The sequence below is a fragment of the Podarcis vaucheri genome (genome assembly GCF_965113315.1).
Source record: "Podarcis vaucheri genome assembly, chromosome: 13".
NCBI classification, from domain to species: domain Eukaryota; kingdom Metazoa; phylum Chordata; class Lepidosauria; order Squamata; family Lacertidae; genus Podarcis; species Podarcis vaucheri.
Window position 1 is genome coordinate 31,784,915 of NC_138751.1, and position 20,183 is coordinate 31,805,097.

The 20,183-nt window shown below is 43.3% G+C and overlaps 1 protein-coding gene across 3 annotated transcripts; it reads right to left on the minus strand.

Annotated features, from left to right (window-relative positions):
* On the minus strand, window positions 1–19,733 carry PRR29 (proline rich 29). 3 transcript variants are annotated; one of them, XM_082197405.1, is made up of 7 exons: window positions 18,642–19,733; window positions 17,085–17,512; window positions 12,935–13,028; window positions 12,542–12,657; window positions 11,674–11,864; window positions 10,396–10,466; window positions 1–215 (listed from the first exon to the last, which is right to left on the minus strand). In XM_082197405.1, exons 2-7 carry the CDS (start codon window positions 17,190–17,192, stop codon window positions 103–105), a joined length of 693 nt encoding a protein of 230 aa, XP_082053531.1. In that variant the 5' UTR covers window positions 17,193–17,512; window positions 18,642–19,733; the 3' UTR covers window positions 1–102. The 3 variants fall into 3 exon arrangements, with proteins under 3 accessions (XP_082053531.1, XP_082053532.1, XP_082053533.1); XM_082197407.1 differs by lacking the exon at window positions 1–215 and adding an exon at window positions 9,211–9,432 and having other exon boundaries at window positions 18,642–19,613; XM_082197406.1 differs by lacking the exons at window positions 17,085–17,512; window positions 18,642–19,733 and adding an exon at window positions 15,265–15,511 and having other exon boundaries at window positions 84–215.
* Between the last annotated feature and the right edge of the window lie 450 nt (window positions 19,734–20,183).

The following is a 20,183-nucleotide window of genomic DNA, read 5'->3' on the forward strand; positions in this document are numbered from 1 at the left end:
GCCAAAAGTGGAGTGTTTAGGCAGGAGGGGAGAAGACAAGGCAGGCAGCATCTGTAAAGAATGTACTTACACCGCAGGATCTAGCAGCACTTAATCTTCTGCTCACCAGGTGAGTGAAAGATTCAGTCTTTCTCTCTGCACTGCGGTGGGGTGGAGTGGAATGAGAAGCTGTGTCTTCTTTCTGTACATCCTCCCTGCTAGACCTCTGGCACTGACTGAAGTTTGTTTTTTTTTTTAAAAAAAAAACACCAACAACTTTCAGCAGTTTTTATTCTGATTGTTTAGTTTTAACTAAGGCTGCATACATGTCATACCTATAAAGCAGGTGAGTTGCTGCAGAGAATCCTGGGGACTGTAGTTTGTTATGTGAATTGTAGCTTTGCGATGGATAAACTATACAGGCCATACGTATAAAGGTAAAAGGTAAAGGGACCCCTGACCATTAGGTCCAGTCGTGGCAGACTTTGGGGTTGTGGCGCTCATCTCGCTTTACTGGCCGAGGTCATGTGGCCAGCATGACTAAGCCACTTCTGGCGAACCAGAGCAGCGCACGGAAACGCCGTTTACCTTCCCGATGGAGCAGTACCTATTTATCTACTTGCACTTTGACGTGCTTTCAAACTGCTAGGTTGGCAGGAACAGTGACCAAGCAATGGGAGCTCACCCCATCGCGGGGATTGAAACCGCCGACCTTCTGTTCGCCAAGTCCTAGTCTCTGTGACGTATAAAGATAAGAAAGGTTAAATTTGAACGTGATTTGATTTCAGGAAACACACATCGGAAACTTAGAATAATTTTGATCAATAAAAGATTGGGAAGGGACTTTGTGGCCTCTGATGTAATAAATAAGAGAGGGGTGATAATGTATATAAAACCTGAATTAGATCCAAAGCAATTAATTAAAGATGAGCAAGGAAGAATATTGATAATACAGATAACAACACAAGGAGAAATACTATTGCTAATAGGTGTATATGCACCAAATGAGGAAAAAATTGACTTTTATGAGACTTGAAGAAATTCCATTTGAATATATGAATGAAAGGATAATTTTGATGGGAGATGTGAATGGTGTAGCTTCCCTGGAATGCGATAGGACTATAAGAAAAAGTGATACAAAAGAAGGGAAGCTACCCAAGATGACAGACAATTTAAGTCTAATTGATATCTGGGGAGAAAAACACCTACTGAGTCTTTAAGGATCGGGAAAATTAACAACATGGATACAATAGCTTCATTTGAACAAAGTATTTAAGAAAGATAGGATACGAGGGTAGGGTGAACAAACATCAAAATTGGAGAGAGATCTGTTGGAATGTAACATAAAAGTGCTGTCTAAAATGTATAAGATACTATTGGAATGGGAGACAAAGGACGAACAAGTAAAATCCTCAATGATACATTGGGCAATATATATATTGGTTATAATATAGATATGGAAGCATGGGAATGATTGTGGAATACAGATATAAAATTTACAGCATACTATGGTTAAAATTATATGAAAATGTTATATTGATGGTATCTAACACCATGTAAATTGGCAAAAATGTATACAGTGGTACCTCAGGTTAAGTATTTAATTTGTTCCGGAGGTCTGTTCTTAACCTGAAACTGTTCTTAACCTGAAGCACCACTTTAGCTAATGGGGCCTCCCGCTGCTGCCGGCCGCCGGAGCACGATTTCTGTTCTCATCCTGAAGCAAAGTTCTTAATCCAAGGTACTATTTCTGGGTTAGCGGAGTCTGTAACCTGAAGCGTATGTAACCTGAGGCGTATGTAACCCGAGGTACCACTGTAAATCAAAATCAAATAAGTGTTGGAAATGGAAAGAGAAAATAGACTCTTTTTATCTTGTGGTAAGGTTAAAGCTTACTGGGAAATGATATATAATGAATTGAAAAAGATGTTTAAAACAACGTTTGTGAAAAGACCAGAAGCTTTCCTTTTTGGAATTATAGGGATAGAACTACCCAAACTGTATAGAAATTTATTCCTGCATGCGGCAAGAATGTTACTTGCCCAAAAATGGAAAGAAGAAGAAGTCCCGACAAAAGAAGAATGGATACAAAAACTTATGGAATACGCAGAAATGGCAAAACCTACCGGAAAAATAAGAAATCAAGATAACAAACTTTTTATAAAAGAATGGAAATGGTTTATCAAATACTTACAAATAAACTGTAAACAGATAAGAACATTGGCAGGATTATTGTAATAACCTGCAGTTTTCTAAGAGTATACACTTAAAGTAGATGAATAAATGATTAAGTTATTTTGGAATATGCAGAAAATATAAAAAATAAATTTAAGGAACCGCAGAAAGAGGGGGGAAGGAAGTCGGGTTTCGAAATGTTAAAATGATTGTAAAAAATTATTGAAATGTATAAAATTGAAAATTAAATATATATATATATATATATGTATTTTTTTAAAAAACCAGCAGTTTTTATTCTGATTTTTTTAGTTTTAACTAAGGCTGCATACATGCCATACATATAAAGCGGGTGAGTTGCTGCATAGAATCCTGGGGACTGTAGTTTGTAAGGGGAACTGTAGCTTCATAATGGATATACTACAGCTCCCTGGATTTGTGGTGGTGGTGGGTGTAAATGTGTGGTGTGCATCCTACCTTAAAAAAAACCAAACGCTTCATTGGATTACTTGTACACTGCTTAGAGACAATTACAGTTAAGCGATGTATACATTGTCAAAGTGAAATAAATAGAACTAAAATAAATATATTAAAGGATCACTACAGCTGCCTGCATATTTGGGGTGGCGATGGGCACTGGGTCACGTGGAGCTCCTGAAATTCAATACTGATCACCACATCGCTGAATCGCTGAGTCCAGTCCACCTCATAGGCTAGTTATGAAGATAAAATGGGGAGGATAACCCACACACGCTACCTTGAGCTTCTTGGAAGAATGATATGATTCAGCACCAGCAACAACAACAACAACACAATTCACTAGAGCAGGGGTCAGCAAACTGTTTCAGCAGGGGGCCGGTCCACTGTCCCTCAGACCTTGTGGGGGGCCAGACTATATTTTGAATAGAGAGAAAAAGAACAAATTCCTATGCCCCAAATAACCCAGAGATGCATTTTAAATACAGTAGTACCTCGGGTTAAGTACTTAATTCATTCCGGAGGTCCATTCTTAACCTGAAGCTGTTCTTTTTTTTTTTTTATATAATGATTTTTATTGCATTTTTTCCAAATTACAGAAAGAACAGAAGAAAGAAATAACATAAAGAATAGAAAGAAAGAAAAAAAACAGAAAATCACAACCATTTCAACAACTTATTTCAAATTTCCATTGGACTTCCCCACATCTCCCACATAGTGCATTCTTGACAATAAAGTTATCAGCAAATTATACCCTTATTTCGTGTGTTTCTTTGTATTTTCAATTGCAGTTTAAGTTTAAATCTCTTATTTTCCATTTACTCTAAAAATATAACATGTTGTCATTTTTACCCATTTAAACTTTGATTCTTTCATAAATGTTATCCAATTTCATAAATAATTAAATTTTCGTTGCTGGGGCTAACATTCCAAGTCATACGGCATCTTAAGATTCATATAACTTATAATACTTTTGCAAATAGTCTTTAAATTTTTTCCAGTCCTCCTCCATTGCCTCTTCTCCCAAATCTCGGATCCTTGCAGTCATCTCGGCTAGTTCCATGTAGTTCATCAATTGCGTCTGCCAGTCCTCCAGTGTGGGCAAATCTTGGGTCTTCCAATGCTTAGCGATAAGGATTCTTGCTGCTGTTGTAGCATACATAAAAAAGGTTCTATCCTTTTTTAACACCTTCTGGCCGACAATGCCCAGAAGGAAGGCCTCCGGTTTCTTGGGGAAGGTGTACTTGAACACCTTTTTTAACTCGTTATAAATCATTTCCCAGAAGGCCTTCAATCTTGGACAAGTCCACCAAAGGTGAAAGAATGTCCCCTCAGCTTCCTTACATTTCCAACATTTATTATCGGACAAATGGTATATCTTAGCCAGCTTGACCGGGGTCATGTACCACCTGTATACCATTTTCATAATATTTTCTTTCAGAGCATTACATGCAGTAAACTTCATACCGGTGGTCCATAACCTCTCCCAGTCTTCAGACATGATATTATAACCAATGTCCTGAGCCCATTTTATCATCGCTGATTTAACTGTCTCATCCTGAGTGTTCCATTTAAGCAGCAAGTTATACATTCTCGATAATAACTTGGTCTTTGGTTCTAACAACTCTGTCTCAAGTTTCGATTTTTCCACCTGGAATCCTGTTTTTTTGTCTAGCTTAAAGACCTCATTAATTTGGGCATAGTGTAACCAATTTTGCACCTTATCCTTTAATTTTTCAAAGCTCTGCAACTTCCAATTACCTCCAATGTTTTCTATTATTTCCCAATATTTCGGCCAGTATGCCTCCATATTGGGTTTTTTCCGAGCCTTGGCCTCTATTGGTGAAATCCACCTCGGAGTTTTGCTTTCCAATAAGTCTTTGTATTTTTTCCAGACCATATATATTGCTTTTCTGACGATATGGTTTTTAAACATTCCGTGTGTTTTCCCCTTGTCATACCACAGATACGCATGCCAACCTAGCGAATTATTAAAGCCTTCCAGATCTAGGACATCAGTGTTTTCTAGTAGAATCCAATCTTTCATCCAGCAGAAGGCCGCAGCTTCATAATATAACCTTAAGTCTGGCAGGGCAAACCCCCCTCTCTCCTTTGCATCAGTTAGTATTTTAAACTTTATTCGGGGCTTTTTGCCCTGCCAGACAAACCTAGAGATGTCCTTCTGCCACTTTCCAAAACATTCCACTCTGTCCACAATCTGCAAGGCTTGAAACAAAAACAACATTTTTGGCAAAACGTTCATTTTTATAGCTGAACCTGAAGCTGTTCTTAACCTGAAGCACCACTTTAGCTAATGGGGCCTCCTGCTGCCGCCGCACCGCCAGAGCCCAATTTCTGTTCTTATCCTGAAGCAAAGTTCTTAACCTGAAGCACTATTTCTGGCTTAGTGGAGTGTGTAACCTGAAGTGTATGTAACCCGAGGTACCACTGTAAAAGTACACATTCTATTCATGTAAAAACGCGCTGATTCCCGGACCGTGGGTGGGCTGGATTGAGAAGGCGATTAGGCCGGATTTGGCCCTTGGGCCTTAGTTTGCCTACCCATGCACTAGAGAGTTGCATGTTGATTTTGAGTTGTCAGCACTCTTTACAACCAGTGCTGGAGGAAGAGGGGGCTCAGGGAACAAGAGCTGCTGGGTTGAATTCAAGGATGGGCTGCTATGACTCAATGGAGAGTCCCAACCTGTGTCAGATTTACACACAGGCTGTATGGGCTGTGGCCCAAGGCCTCGTAATCTAGGGGGACTTGGACTCTTGCCAAATTTTTTTTTTTAAAAAACAGGCAGATTTTGCTATCTGGGCCCAGGTCCTTAGTCACATTAAACATGTATGAGTCTGTGCCTGTACAGCAGTTAGACAGGTGCGTACTTATTGCTTAGAAAAGTTTGTGAAGGCTTTAAAGCTACTCAGAATCAAATGATAAAGTCAGCTATGAAGCAATACAAGGGTTCAGTTCACTGTCTATCATTATAGCACGCATTCTGAGAGCAACTGAGGATTGATTGACATATCCCTGTGAATCACAGTAATATTTAACTTTCACTTTTTGTGAAAATAATAATGAGTAAGCAATATGAAAGTGGTGCTAGTAAAAGAAAACAAGAAGAACAGAAGGAAATACTCAAACATTTAAAACTAATCATGTCATATGGCTTCGTACAACAAGCAGAAACAGCCCTATCCAGTCCCTCAGATACAGAACATTTGTGTTTGCAAACAGAAGGAAATCAAGAAGATCACGCTGAGCAGTCTGAGCTAACTGAAGAACAACCAGATTATATACAGAACGCAGCTACCCAAGAACTTCAGAGAGAACTATTGTCAGAAACTTCTGGAGAAAGTGACAATGGAGTGTTAAGACCTACAGCCAAAGAATTAACACAAAGTGCTGAAGGAACATGCCACAAGGTAGTTGTACCAAAAGCAGCAGTTCAAACTCATTAGCATTTTAAAGAATTGGAAAACAAATCAAATGATTTCAGCAAAAATTGTAGCATTGCACACACAAAAATACCAGCTGTTCATGCTACTAGTCATTACAGATACAATACAGTGGTACCTCGGGTTACATACGCTTCAGGTTACATACGCTTCAGGTTACAGACTCCGCTAACCCAGAAATAGTGCTTCAGGTTAAGAATTTTGCTTCAGGATGAGAACAGAAATTGTGCTCCGGCGGCGCAGCAGCAGCAGGAGGCCCCATTAGCTAAAGTGGTCTTCAGGTTAAGAACAGTTTCAGGTTAAGTACGGACCTCCAGAACGAATTAAGTACTTAACCCGAGGTACCACTGTAATGACACAGGCTTATGGGCCACAATGAATAATGAAGAAATATCATTCTAGATTGAGGAAGGCCCATCGGAATGTCAGCACTGGGACGGACCTTTTAACCTTCAAAGTGAACACACAAAAACTAAGCCAATTTCTGCTCAAATAATTCATTCTCCCTTGAAAGGAAAAGTCTACTGTTCTGTATGCAAACCAAACTTACCCCAACGGCAGCTTTAGCTTGTATTAGATTTGATGCCTGGCATCATACTTATCTTTTTCAAGCCCATGGGAATTTTAAAAATCATATGAACTCTTTGCTAACACATTTAATGAAAAAGCATGGTCAAACGCTCACATAGTAACTCGAAAAGCAAATAAAAGCAGAGCAGGATTACTGGAGGCATGTATTTCAGCAAGTTATTTCAGTAATTTCCCTTTTGGCAGAACGTGGCTTGGCATTTAGGGGGGAGATGATGAAACATTTGGTTCACCAAACAATGGCAAATTTGTTAGATTGCTTGAATTAATTGCCAAATTTGATCCCTTCCTGTGTGCTCACATAAATCAGTATGGAGGCAAAGACTCTGGTCAGTCATCGTACTTATCCAAAACTACATGTGAAGAGGTTATGCAGCTGATGGCTAACACAGTTTGAGAAGCAACACTGAGTGACATCAAACAGGCAGGTTATTTTAGACTATCACTTGATTCAACATCTAATATTTCCAATTGGCCAATCTGATGAAGGAAAATGGAAACTATTACCAGATGGAACCCTCCAGAGACCCGCTCCCCAAGAAACCAACAATTGATAAAGAAATGTGCAAGCACAAACAAGAACAAAACAATTTGCAGAAGAGGCCTAGAAGAGATTTAAGCGCCTCGGACATTAGAACACCAGACTGATGGACTGGATGTAATGGACAGAAAGGACTGACATGACCCGAAACCAGGAAGAAGGGACGTTGGATAAAAATTAGAGATATCAAGGGAAATTCTTTTGCTAATTTTGGAATTAGTGCAACATCAATGAAATTTGAGGGAATATGCTGGAAAGGAACTAAATTGGCTTTAGTAGAAATGATTTTAAGGAGATATGTATGAATATGATGTAAACTTTGAAATTTTAAGATTTTTAAGATAAGATAAGGGTAAAGAGATTAAGGTAAATTGAATAACAGATTATATTAAAAGATGGAAAGGTTATCATGATTAATAAATAAGAGAGATTGTGAAGATTAATAATTTAAATTAAAATTGAGAAACATGGGAAGAATTTGCTGAAATAACGAATTAAACTAGAATACAAAAAGGGAGGTGTGAGGAGGTTCAAGAATTAAGCAAATGAAAAGTTGCAATTTGAGATTTGTATTTTTTCTTCTTTCTTTTTTGGGGTTTTTTCTTTTTGTTTTATTTCTTGCCGTATTTTTTTTTCTTTTTTCTGTGTGTCTTGTTTTGATGAAATTTTGAATAAATATCATTAAAAAAAATCTAATATTTCCCATGTTGATCAACTTGCTGTCATTGTTAGTTAATGTTTCTTCTAGTGATGGATTGCCAGTTGAAAGCTTTTGGAGTTCTTTTTGAACTTAAAGATCACACCGGTGAAAGCACGACTGAGCTGATACTGAACTACTTTTCAGTGAACTTGAAATAGATGCCAGTAAATGTAGAGGACAATCATATGACAATGCAGCCAATAGGACCAGAAAGTATAACAGTGTTAAACAAAAACATATGGAAAGGAACACGCTTGTAAAAGTTTATTCCATGTGCTGGGCATTCCCTAAATGAGGCCAAGAGGGGTAGGCTGCCATATGCCTGGAATTTCCCTGTGATTTGTCCGCTGGGATTTGTCCGATGAAAATGGTCAGAATGTTCAGAAATTGGTTAAAATGTCCGGGGGAACCCAGGGAAGTCTTTATTATTATTATTTTTTACAAGATGTAGTCCATTGGTCCTCAATTGGTGAGCTGGGACTCACTATAGCAGAAGTGGCTAAACTTTTTTTTGAGCAGAGGGAATGTGGCCATCCCACATTCTGCATGCACATTCACTTGCACACATAACACACAGGACACCTACACACACACACACACACACACACACACACACACAGGAAACACACAGAAGCTGGATACAAACGTACCATACACACAGCTCCCACTTCAGCTGATCCTTATTTTCACCCCTCCTTAATCATCATTTCTTTTCTTTCTTTTTTGCTGCCGCCAAAATCAGCGCTACCACTTTAAACAGTTATGGCTTCCCATGCACAAAAAAATAATAATTCTGGAAACAATAGTTTGTGAAGAGTGCTGAGAATTGTTAGAAGATCCCTATTCCCCCCCAGAGCTCTAATTCTCAGAGTGGTTTAGCAGTCAGTCCCTCTTCCCAGGGAACCATGGGAATTGTAGCTCTGTGAGGGGAACTGGGTAGATTGTCCCATCTCCACGTAAGGCATTGGTAGGAACATGGCACCCTCCCATTGGTGATGGACTCCATCTTCCATCAGCCCCAGCCGGCATGGCCAATGATCAGGGATGATGGGAGCTGTAGTCCAACAACATCTGAGGGCACGAGGTTGGCAACCCCTGCCTTACGTTTTGAGGAAGGATGGTTATATAAGTTATTCAGATAACTGGCACTGATCTACAGAGGGCTGTTGCTTGTGGGTTTCCCACAGAGCTTCTGGTTGGCTGCTGTGAGAACAGTCCAGGACTAACTGGGCCTTTCGCATGACCCAGCAGGCTATTCTTACGTTCTTATGATTAAATGCAACTCAGGCAAATTGATGAAGTTTATTCCAAATGCACATACTCAGAGGCCTCGATCGAACAAGGGAAGGAATATGCCACCAAGTTATCCATGTCACAGCAGTGCTGTTTGCTCAGTCTCGGATGCTGAAGGGGCAGCCAGGCGGAGTTTGAGGCCTGCGTCTTGTTCTGCAAATGCTCAAGCAGGTTAGACTTTCACCTCACCTCCGTGCCTCAGTGTAGTCATAGTATTCTGGAAGGAGGAACCACTTATGTCACCCTTGCCAGCGCATAAAGGCAGCCCCAGATCCCCCCCCCAAGCACTGTCTATTTTAGATATATTTAATAGCACTGTGAGCTGAGCCATCTTAATCGGGGTCCTGAAACAAAAGAATTGAAATGGACTTTAATGGCCAGGAATGTCTGACAGGAAATCTCTACAGCCCTGGATTGTAGCACCCATCAGTTTAGGAAGGTGGCATCCTCCCGCTGGTGGGAGGAGGAAGAGAAACCATTTAGAGCCAATTTAGAAAACAATTTGGGCAGGGTGGTTGTTGTTTTTTAAAAGAAGAAAGAACACTGTGAATAAGCCAAATGGAGAAGCAGGGCTGATGGATTGGCCGCCTGCTGTGGAAGTGCCTGTTTGCCTCCACCTAGACTCTCCTTTTATATATCTGTAGATGAAGCAAATATTATGAAAATAACTTATTTCCAGTGTTCTAAATCCAACTTATTTCCAGTGTTCTAAATCCAACTTATTCCCAGTGTTCTAAATCCAACTTATTTCCAGTGTTCTAAATCCTGTAGTGCTGCTCTAGGACTCTGGGGGAAGCAGGGAATGTGTAGAAGTAGTATTGAACAGGTGGAGCTGGAGGGAATAAGTTTGTGTAGAGCACCTGTCCCCAAGCTGGTTTCCTCCAGGCTTTTAAGACTACAACTCCCATCATCCTGTTGGCTATGATGATTGGGGCTGATGGGAATTGTAGTCAAAACAAAACAAAACATGGACGGCACCAGGCTGGGAAAGGATTAGCACAGTAGACTAAAATGACATAGGACATTAAGTAGGTGGCAAAGGTGCCATGGTGTCAGCATTAGGATGTCTGGGACAAAGAGATACCAAAAGCCCACTTGCACGGAAAGGCTTGGGAAAATAATAGCATTGCCTGGGGATTTCAGAAACAGATGCTTCAAAGCCTGCAGCACCCACCCTTACCTGAAGCCGGTGGGACATCGGCCATCACAGTTCCAGTGGCGCTTGGTGGTGGGGGTGGAGGGACTGGTTCCCTATTGGGACAAGTCAAGATGGGAGAGTTAGTAAAAACTGGGGTGCAAAAATCTCCACTGGAAATTCTGTGTGCCTCACAGGACTCCTCACAGGAGTGCAAGTAGGAGAATCAGCTTAGCTAATGCTAACCAGGCAGAGGGCCTTTCGGTAGTGGCACCCGCCCTGTGGAACGCCCTCCCACCAGATGTCAAGGAAATAAACAACTATCCTAGTATTAAAGGACATCTGAAGGTAGCCCTGTTTAGGGAAGTTTTTAATGTTTAAGCTGTACTGTGTTTTTAATATTTGATTGGGAGCCGCCCAGAGTGGCTGGGGAAACCCAGCCAGATGGGCAGGGTATAAATTAATAAACAACAACAACAATAATAATAATAATAATTACAGATGCCTGCACCCTCAAAGTATCATCTTTTATGTCTTGCTTCCCCCCCCCCGTCACTTTTCTAGGCCTTATTATGATGGCAGCAAAAATTAAGTTTGGACATGCTTACTAGTTGTCTGGTGAAAATGCTGGAGGCCGAAGAAGGCCTGCACAGTGCAGGGGTTTCAGGGCTCTACAGACCTCCTTGTCCTTCTCCGGGACTGAAAGAAGGAGGCTGGATCATGAACAAAAGGCCCCATATCCATATCTATGCTATTTATTCAGGCAGTAGAACTTGGATGGGCAGGGTCCTGGCTGTACCATTAGGTGGCCACCGCAGGCAGCTGGTTGAAGGCAGCAAATAGTTAGTTATTAAATTTATTGTCTGTGTGATTTTACTGCTAGGTAGGGAGAGAGGTTCCTAGCGGGATTTTCTGCCTGACGTGCCAGAATAACCTGGCTGGCTTTGGTACTATGCTCACCTTGACTTTGAGGGGTCAGGGGCAAAGCACTATTTGCTGCGAAATCCCTTGGGCTGGCTCTGCCCTGTCTGATGAGAAGTTGGGAGATATTGGCTGCAAACACATGACTCCCCCCCAACAACAAAAAGAATCCTGGGAACTGTAGTTTGGTGCTGGGAATTACAGCTCTGTGAGGTTCATCGTTGTCCCGGAAGTCTTGTGGCGAGTGTCTATTATTATCTCACTACTTGTGCTAGTGTTATATTTTTGAATGCAACGTTTGGAGTGTTGAGTTGCAGATATGAACATCTCAGTGAAGATCTGTGCCCCTCTACATTTGATTGTGCTATCTTTCCTCATAAACCCATCTCCAGCTACACTGACCTGTCTTGCCTCCCCATCACCTGAAGGTCTGGGCCTACATGGCGAATGGCAGGTTGTTGCTGAACCCGAGATGGAGACTGCCATCCCATGAATGGAATAATGCTTGGGTAGGGGGCATAATGATGGTGGAACACAAGGGGGGCTGGGTCATCCTCTTCCTCTTCTTCTATCTGCCAAGGGACGTGAGACACCTGCAGGAAAGAGAGGGTGAAAGGCTTGAGAAATGTCCACTGCAATACATCGACCGCACTTTCCTCCTCCAGGGCGACCGGGTATATTTTATCTCTTATGGAGAAGAGTTGTTGGTGCAGAGTTGAAGCAGACAAAAGAAAAGTTAAGCTAACCCTCCACTCTGCTAGGCCTCTGTTCCCAATCCCAGCTTTGATCTCAAGTTCTCCAACCCCATGCTAGATTGCGATAAGGCTGTGTCCGGGGTGCAAGGCAGAAGAATTATTTAGGAAAGGAGAAAATGTCAACCTCTTTTCCCATTTAAAATAGGAAGAGATCAGCCTATTTCTGCCCTGTATATCACGTGTTTGCTTGTAATTTCCACATTAGCCTGCATTTTTAAAAGTCCAAATGAAAATTCTTATTTAAATATGTACTTAAATGCATATTTTAGCTCGTTGCATGCAATTCTAAACTTATTTTACTCTAAAACAAACAGGTTAAACACAGTTTGGTTCGTTTATGAACTGAATTGCAAAATTCAGAGAAGTGCAATATCCAAATTACATTCCAACCTACATATTAGTTTGGTGCAAATTAGGTGGGGTGCAAATTAGGTTCCTTTGCTTAAAAATGTGGACCAAACCAAAATTCTCCTCCTCCATTTGTGGAACAGAGCATTTCCCTTCCAGTTACCTACCTGTGCCAGAGACTGGGCCGGACTGTTTTCAAAGTGCGCCACTGCTGACATGGCCAAGTTGTTCATTATGACTTGGTGCATCTGAGCATTCTGTATCATCATGAGATCCATTAAATCTGCCAGAAAGAAAAGGTGCAATGAATGTTCTGGGCCATAGATGGCACTTTGCAAAGACAAATGGCAGATATAAATTAGCTGGGCAGTGAAACAATCTCTCCACTTTCAATACAGTGAAGTGTTGGACAGCGAGCTAACCAAGTGAAATTCTACAAACAAGAGAAGTAGCTTAGTTAAGAAGATGCCAATGCTTAGATTATGTGAACTAAGTTAGGCACAGAATTGTAAACACTCCTGCTAATGGCAGGCATGGCTTTCTTGTGCTGGGTTTCCTACCTTCCCTGATGTGCCCTGCCTTGCCGGATGTCGGAGGAACAGATGTAGCCCAGGGCAATTGCTGGAGAATTGTCACCTCCGGCTGCTGCGGAATCTGAGAATTAATGTCAGAGAAAAGAATCCGTCTGCGCAAATAAATCCTGTCTCTTCTTAGGTCATTCCCCCGCTCCCTCTTGGGCCAGGTTTTCCTCTTTTCTTTGCTTTTCTTTTCTACCATCAAGTTACACATTTATTTAATGAGAAGTCTGATGCAAGAGCCAAACTGGGTATGATAGCAAGACAGACAATTTTCTGCAACCAAACGGAGGATGATCTCCAAATCTGATGAGGGCAGCAGTGGGCCGATGGGGTGCTTAAACCTTTCCCCATGGACTGTCTGCTCACTCAATGGCAGAGCACATGATTTGCATGCCATAGGTCCCAAGTTCAATCCCTGACATCTCCAGGTAGGTCTGGGAGAGACCCTGAAATCCTGGGGTGTTGCTGCTAGTCTGTGTAGACAATAGTGAGTTTGATGGGCCAGTCGTTTGACTCAATATAAGGAAGCTTCCTATTTTTCTTTCCTAATAATCCTAATCCCCCCCCCCTGCTGATTTTCTCCTAGCATGGGGTGGGAAAACCATGGACCCAGCATTGTTTCCCCTCTGGGTGGGGAAGCACAACAAGGTGGGTTTTTGATTAGAAAATCAGCCTTGGGAGTGGATTAAGCATGCCCTGTTTCCAACTGAATTCCTTTTGGAACATTTGGCGACGGCAGCAACATTTATAAAAGTGCGCATGCACACACACACACACCAGGAGACACTTCATGTGTCCCCTACATCACCTGCCCCCCTTAGCTTCGCGTGTGAGAAGGCCCCCCTTTTGCCAAATACTGGTCTGACTGTGCAAGCAACCCAAGCAGCTGTCTAGGGAGGCAATATATCTATTGGCGCTAAGTGTAGGAGGTTGTGACTCCGAGAGTTGTACTCTGTGCAAGAACACCTTTTACAAAGATTCTGGCCTTGGTTTGCCCTTGGATTCCTCATCCATCCATACAGAAGAGCGTATGGAATGAAGCATAGGCTCTGCTCTGCAACATTTGGGGCGGCTCCAAGCCATACTTTTATGTATCACCCCCCCAAAAATCCCAGGAACTGTAGTTTGTCAAGAACTGCAGCTCTGTTAGAGTGAAACTGCACTTCCTAGGGTTCTTTGGACAAAGTCATGTGCTTTAAATGTGTGTTGAATGAGCTTTAAAATATACTGTGTGGCTCTCCCCTTTGCCTAAGGAGGCTGTGTAATCCTATTCCTTGGGGGATTTTCAAGGCAAGGGTGGTGGTGGAGGAACTGTTTTCCCCAACCCCTAATTGCTGTGTGGGGTCGGTTCCCACATGCGAAGTCCAGGGCAGAAGGAGGGAAATTCATTGACAGGATCCAATGAGGCAGTTTGCGGACTGCCTCCCAATTGGGTCATGGGGTTTATCTCTGAGACAGAAGACGGCAGGAGGGTTTAACTGTTTTTTTTTAAAAAGATATTTATTAAGTTTTCACAAATTATGAAATCAAACACAATACAAATATAATTTCAAATCCTTATTCTCTTAAAACTTACTTCACCGACCTCCTCATACCTCCCCTTTCTGCATTCCAATTTCAAATATTTAGTTCCACAAATCCTCACCCTTAATTTAATCTAATTGTAATCCTTTCTTTTCCTTTAACCTAATCTTTACAGCTGTAATCCACTTACTTCTGTAGCCGCAACAGTTTAACACTCATTAATTTTACAATGTCTCTTAAGATAGATCTTAAATTTCTTCCAGTCTTCTTCCGCCGCCTTTTTCCCCTGATCTCGGATTCTGCCAGTCATTTCAGCCAGTCCCATGTAGTCTATCACCTTCCTCTGCCATTCTTCCAGAGTGGGTAGAGGAGGGTTTAACTGCTAGATGATCCTGCAGAATCCCCTCCAAAGGTAATTAACTTTTTTTTATTTTTAAAAAAGCTTCATTAATTTCCTTAGCACAGGGCAACTGACCCAAATGTTTCAATGCCCCAGCAGCACCAGCTCCCCAACCCTCTCTGGTTATTCTTCCAACCTCAATTTGTAGCTGTGGGGATTATTGCAGATTTAGTGATGACACAGCATAAAATAGTCTGTTCCAGAATCTTTAAAATTTGCACCCCGCCCCTGCAGCCAGCATCCTACTGCAACCTAAGGATTATTTTGTGGGATGTGGGGAGGATAAATCAGATCTTTCAGAGTCCCAAGGGATTCTCCTCTCTGCTGCTCATTCAGGGGCGCAACTCTGGCTCCCTCTCGACTCCCCCAGCCTGCAACGATGACTTACTGGTTGCTGAATGAGGTGCACTGGTGGGGAGGCGGTCCCTTGGCCCCTCCGATCCATTGCAAGGCCCCGACTGCTTGGTGGCAGCCAAAACAAGCAAGGAAACAAAGCAGGCTGGTTGCTAAGGGAGCTGTGCTCAAACACACTGGCCCTGCCTGCCTGACAGGTGGCTTTTAGTTGTTCAAAAGGTGCCTTCTCAACATAAGCACCACAGGGCTGGGGGCGGGCAGGGGTTGCCCAACAACAAAAATAATGTAGTAATAACCCCACAGTGTTACCACACACATAAAGATTCTAACACTCAGCAATAGTGCCTCAGCAACAGTACCAGCTTGAGTGATCACTTTCTTCTATTTTGATTTTAAATTATCGCCTTCCCCATGCAGTAAATACTCTGGGTGTCTCCAGACTGTTGCTGTTTTGTGTGAGGGATTCAAGCACATACCAGAAATTTTGGCTTGTGTATTTAAAGTGGGTTAAAGGATTCCGTCACTCTACTGCAACAAATCTTTCTTTCTTTTAAAACAGAGGACTTTTGCAGTTAGGAAAGTGATGGAGAAATGTGCTGAAAAGAACAGTGAGATTTGTAGCCCTGTGAGCTTCGTGGTCTGGTTCTAGTCTGACACTCTAACTACTACGCCTTTCTCTGTCTCTTGTAGCCCTGTATTGGGAAGGAAAGCAAGCATGGAACTACATACTCTCCAACATTTTTGTCCCCAAACTTGGGGTCATGCCAGAGCACCTTCCGGTCTGGCTCTCTGGTGTGACCCTGCTGACTCGCGCCAGACCAAAAAACGGGACCTTCTGGGATGCAATCAGAAGCTGGAATTGGCTTCTGTGATTCCAGGAAGTCCCGCTTAAATTGGGACAGTTGTGGGATATGTGTGACCTCTCATTTCCATGAATATTCATCTCCCTCGTTATCACAAACTTCCACAGGATACAAATCATTGTTATGTCCAATGCCAACAACCTCATCAAATGAGGCTCCTGTCATTCTCTTTAGAAGACTGAATGGAAGGAGGATGGAACAAGCCTCACATACTAAGAAAATTGATGCTTTGTATGTCGGGGGCTGCTGCAGTCAAGAACGATGGGAATGCGACATTTAGGCCATGATGAGGTCAACCCGGAACACGATGTTGTCCTCTTTTCTCAACCTCACATCACGCAAGGCTTTCCTCTGATTATCTGTGGTTTTCAAAGGAACAATGAAGGGGGTTTGGGAGAGGAATCTGCAGTGTTAGGCAGCCTTGGGTATTTCATAACAGAGGATTGCCAAGCAACTGAAAACAAATCAGCTTAGCCGGACAGCAAAACAAGAGAGCAAGGAGATGAGATAGGGAAGGAGATAAGGCTGCTGAGCGTTGCAGTATGGAGCAGACTAGGCATAGGTGAAACTCGCAACCTAGGGCCATCCCCATCTGGCTCCAACACAGAACCCACAAAGACAATCACCCTGCACACTTCAGGTGCCTTCTCCCATGTGAACCTAGGGGCACAGACCCCTCATACAGTTAAAGCGCCTCTAGACCACGGCTTCCCCCAAAGAATTCTGGGAACTGTGGGCGGTCTGCCCCAGGTGTCACCACTGAGGGGGGTGACAAAATGCACTCACCGCGGGGCCTGCAGCACACCCGCAGGCTCCACACTGCCCCAAATAGTCTGCCCGCCACCTCCCCCTCAGCTGTAGGGCAGCTGACTGGGAGGAGGCAGGCAGCCTCCTCGGAGGCCCCGCATGCCACACCAGGTTTGCTCCATCACTGCTCCTAATGACTCTTGGCACCCTTAACAAACAATTAAGCAATGGGTGTGACTCTTACCTTTAGGCAGTAATCTACATTAAAGGCCCACAAAAGCTGCTTTCTGCAAGAACTGGTTCTGCAATAGAGTTCATTGAGCCTGATCTCTACCTGCCCCACACCTGACATCACATGTCAGGGCTGGGGCAGGTGGGCATGGTCTGGGGGAAAAGAGTCTTGCAGGCCCAGCTGGGACTTGTGCAGGGCCAAATCTGGACCATGAGCTGGAGGCTCCGTTTACTACAACCTACGGCAAAAGGGGCTAAAAGGGTGCCCTCCAGATATTGCTGGACTCCACCTTCCACCAACCTCAATGGTCATAGATAGGAATCACAGTCTAAAGGGTGTTATTGTGGTTATACCTGCTTCTTCCCCTGTTGTGCCATCTGCTTACCTGGTGAAGTGACCTACCTAGATGCTCTCTAAGCCTTTGTTTTGAAGGAGATGGACTAGAAGCATAGAATCATAGAGTTGGAAGAGACCACAAGTGCCATCGAGTCCAACCCCCTGCCAAGCAGGAAACACCATCAGAGCACTCCTGACATATGGTTGTCAAGCCTCTGCTTAAAGACCTCCAAAGGAGGAGACTCCACCACACTCCTTGGCAGCAAATTCCACTGTCGAACAGCTCTTACTGTCAGGAAGTTCTTCCTAATGTTTAGGTGGAATCTTCTTTCTTGTAGTTTGGCTCCATTGCTCCGTGTCCGCTTCTCTGGAGCAGCAGAAAACAACCTTTCTCCCTCCTCTATGTGACATCCTTTTATATATTTGAACATGGCTATCATATCACCCCTTAACCTCCTCTTCTCCAGGCTAAATATGCCCAGCTCCCTTAGCCGTTCCTCATAAGGAATCGTTTCCAGGCCTTTGACCATTTTGGTTGCCCTCCTCTGGACACGTTCCAGTTTGTCAGTGTCCTTCTTGAATTGTGGTGCCCAGAACTGGACACAGTACTCCAGGTGAGGTCTGACCAGAGCAGAATACAGTGGCACTATTACTTCCCTTGATCTAGATGCTATACTCCTATTGATGCAGCCCAGAATTGCATTGGCTTTTTTAGCTGCCGCGTCACACTGTTGGCTCATGTCAAGTTTGTGGTCAACCAAGACTCCTAGATCCTTTTCATATGTACTGCTCTCAAGCCAGGTGTCACCCATCTTGTATTTGTGCCTCTCATTTTTTTTTGCCCAAGTGCAATACTTTACATTTCTCCCTGTTAAAATTCATCTTGTTTGTTTTTGCCCAGTTCTCTAATCTGTCAAGGTCGTTTTGAAGTGTGATCCTGTCCTCTGGGGTGTTAGCCACCCCTCCCAGTTTGGTGTCATCTGCAAATTTGATCAGGATGCCCTTGAGTCCATCATCCAAGTCATTGATAAAGATGTTGAATAAGACCGGGCCCAAGACAGAACCCTGTGGCACCCCACTAGTCACTCTTCTCCAGGATGAAGAGGAACCATTGATGAGCACCCTTTGGGTTCGGTCAGTCAGCCAGTTACAAATCCACTGAGTGGTAGCAGAGTCAAGACCGCATTTTACCAGCTTCTTTACAAGAATATCATGGGGCACCTTGTTGAATGCCTAAGAAGCTCTTCCTTCTGCTTCCAGAGTTCCCAGTATGAGCAAGGAGCCCATACACCACCACCATCCATCTCACTCTGCTCACTTCCAGGTCACATAGTGATCCCACCTTTCCAACCTAAGAGGCTCACCCCACAACGAGAACCCAGGCAAAAGCATTGTGAAGCTGCTGACAAGTATAAAAATAATATGGGGAGAAGAAGCAAATCATCATAATCCAAAACTGTGGATAGCTCAATCGGTAGAGCATATTACTTTTAATCTCAGGGTTGGGGGTTTGAGCCCCACGTTGGGTGAGAGATTCCTACATTGCAGGGGTTTGGATTAGATGACCCTCGGGGTACCTACCAACTCTGTAATTCTATGAAAAAAGCTAAAGCTGTTTGTACAAATGGTTCTGGACCACCAGGGGGAGCTGTAAGCTTTAGATTTGTAGGCCTAAGTCATTTTCTTTCTTTTTAAATTCCAGGTTGGGATTGTTTGGCCTTTCAAACATACCAGGAGTATCATAGGAACACAGGAAGTTGCCTCGTACCAAGTCAGACCATTGGCCTACCTAGCTCATTATTGTCTACATGTATATTTGACCTTTTCACACCCAGGGCTCACTTTTAACACAAACACCATATGGGGACCCATTTCTTCATCTTTCACCATATACTTGCAGGGTGGTAGTGCTCCTGTTGTGACCCACCTTCGCTTAGGCCATCAGTTGATGACCAGGGGTCTACATACATAGGCTAGCAGCAGCTCTCTGGGGTCTTTCTGGGCCCTACCTGGAGAAGCCCAAGGTAAAAAAGGAACTTGCCCATTTTAGCCTCTGACCTCACACGCTGCTAGCATGTGCCTGCCTCCCCGAAGGGAATGTGGCCCTCAGGTTGAAAAAAGCACCCCACTGTGGCTCTCCATACTGATCTAAAGGACAGGAATCGAGCCTCTCCGCCTCAAGAGCTTGCCAGCTCCCAGCATCTGAGAGCTAGTGTGGCGGTTATAGTGTGTCAGAGAAAGGGGAGGGGAGGCCAGGGTTCAAATCTTGACATGCTCATGAAGCTCACTGGGTGACTTTGGCCCAGTCACAGCCTCTCAGCCTAAGTTGCCTCATAGGGTTGTCGCGATGAGGGGAGAACCACGTACCCCACCTTGAGCTCACTGGAGAAAAGGTGGGATATAAATGGAATAAATAAATAAGAATAAATACCATATTTTTCGTTCTATGACGCACTTTTTCCCTCCTAAAAAGGGGAAGTGTGTGCATTTTATGGAGTGTTTGCAGGCTGCGCAGCTACAGTGGTGCCCCGCAAGACAAATGCCTCGCAAGACGAAAAACTCGCTAGACGAAAGGGTTTTCCGTTTTTGAAGAAGAAGAAGAAGAAGAAGAAGAAGAAGAAGAAGAGTTTGGATTTGATATCCCGCCTTTCACTCCCCTTCAGGAGTCTCAAAGCGGCTAACAATCTCCTTTCCCTTCCTCCCCCACAACAAACACTCTGTGAGGTGAGTGGGGCTGAGAGACTTCAGAGAAGTGTGACTGGCCCAAGGTCACCC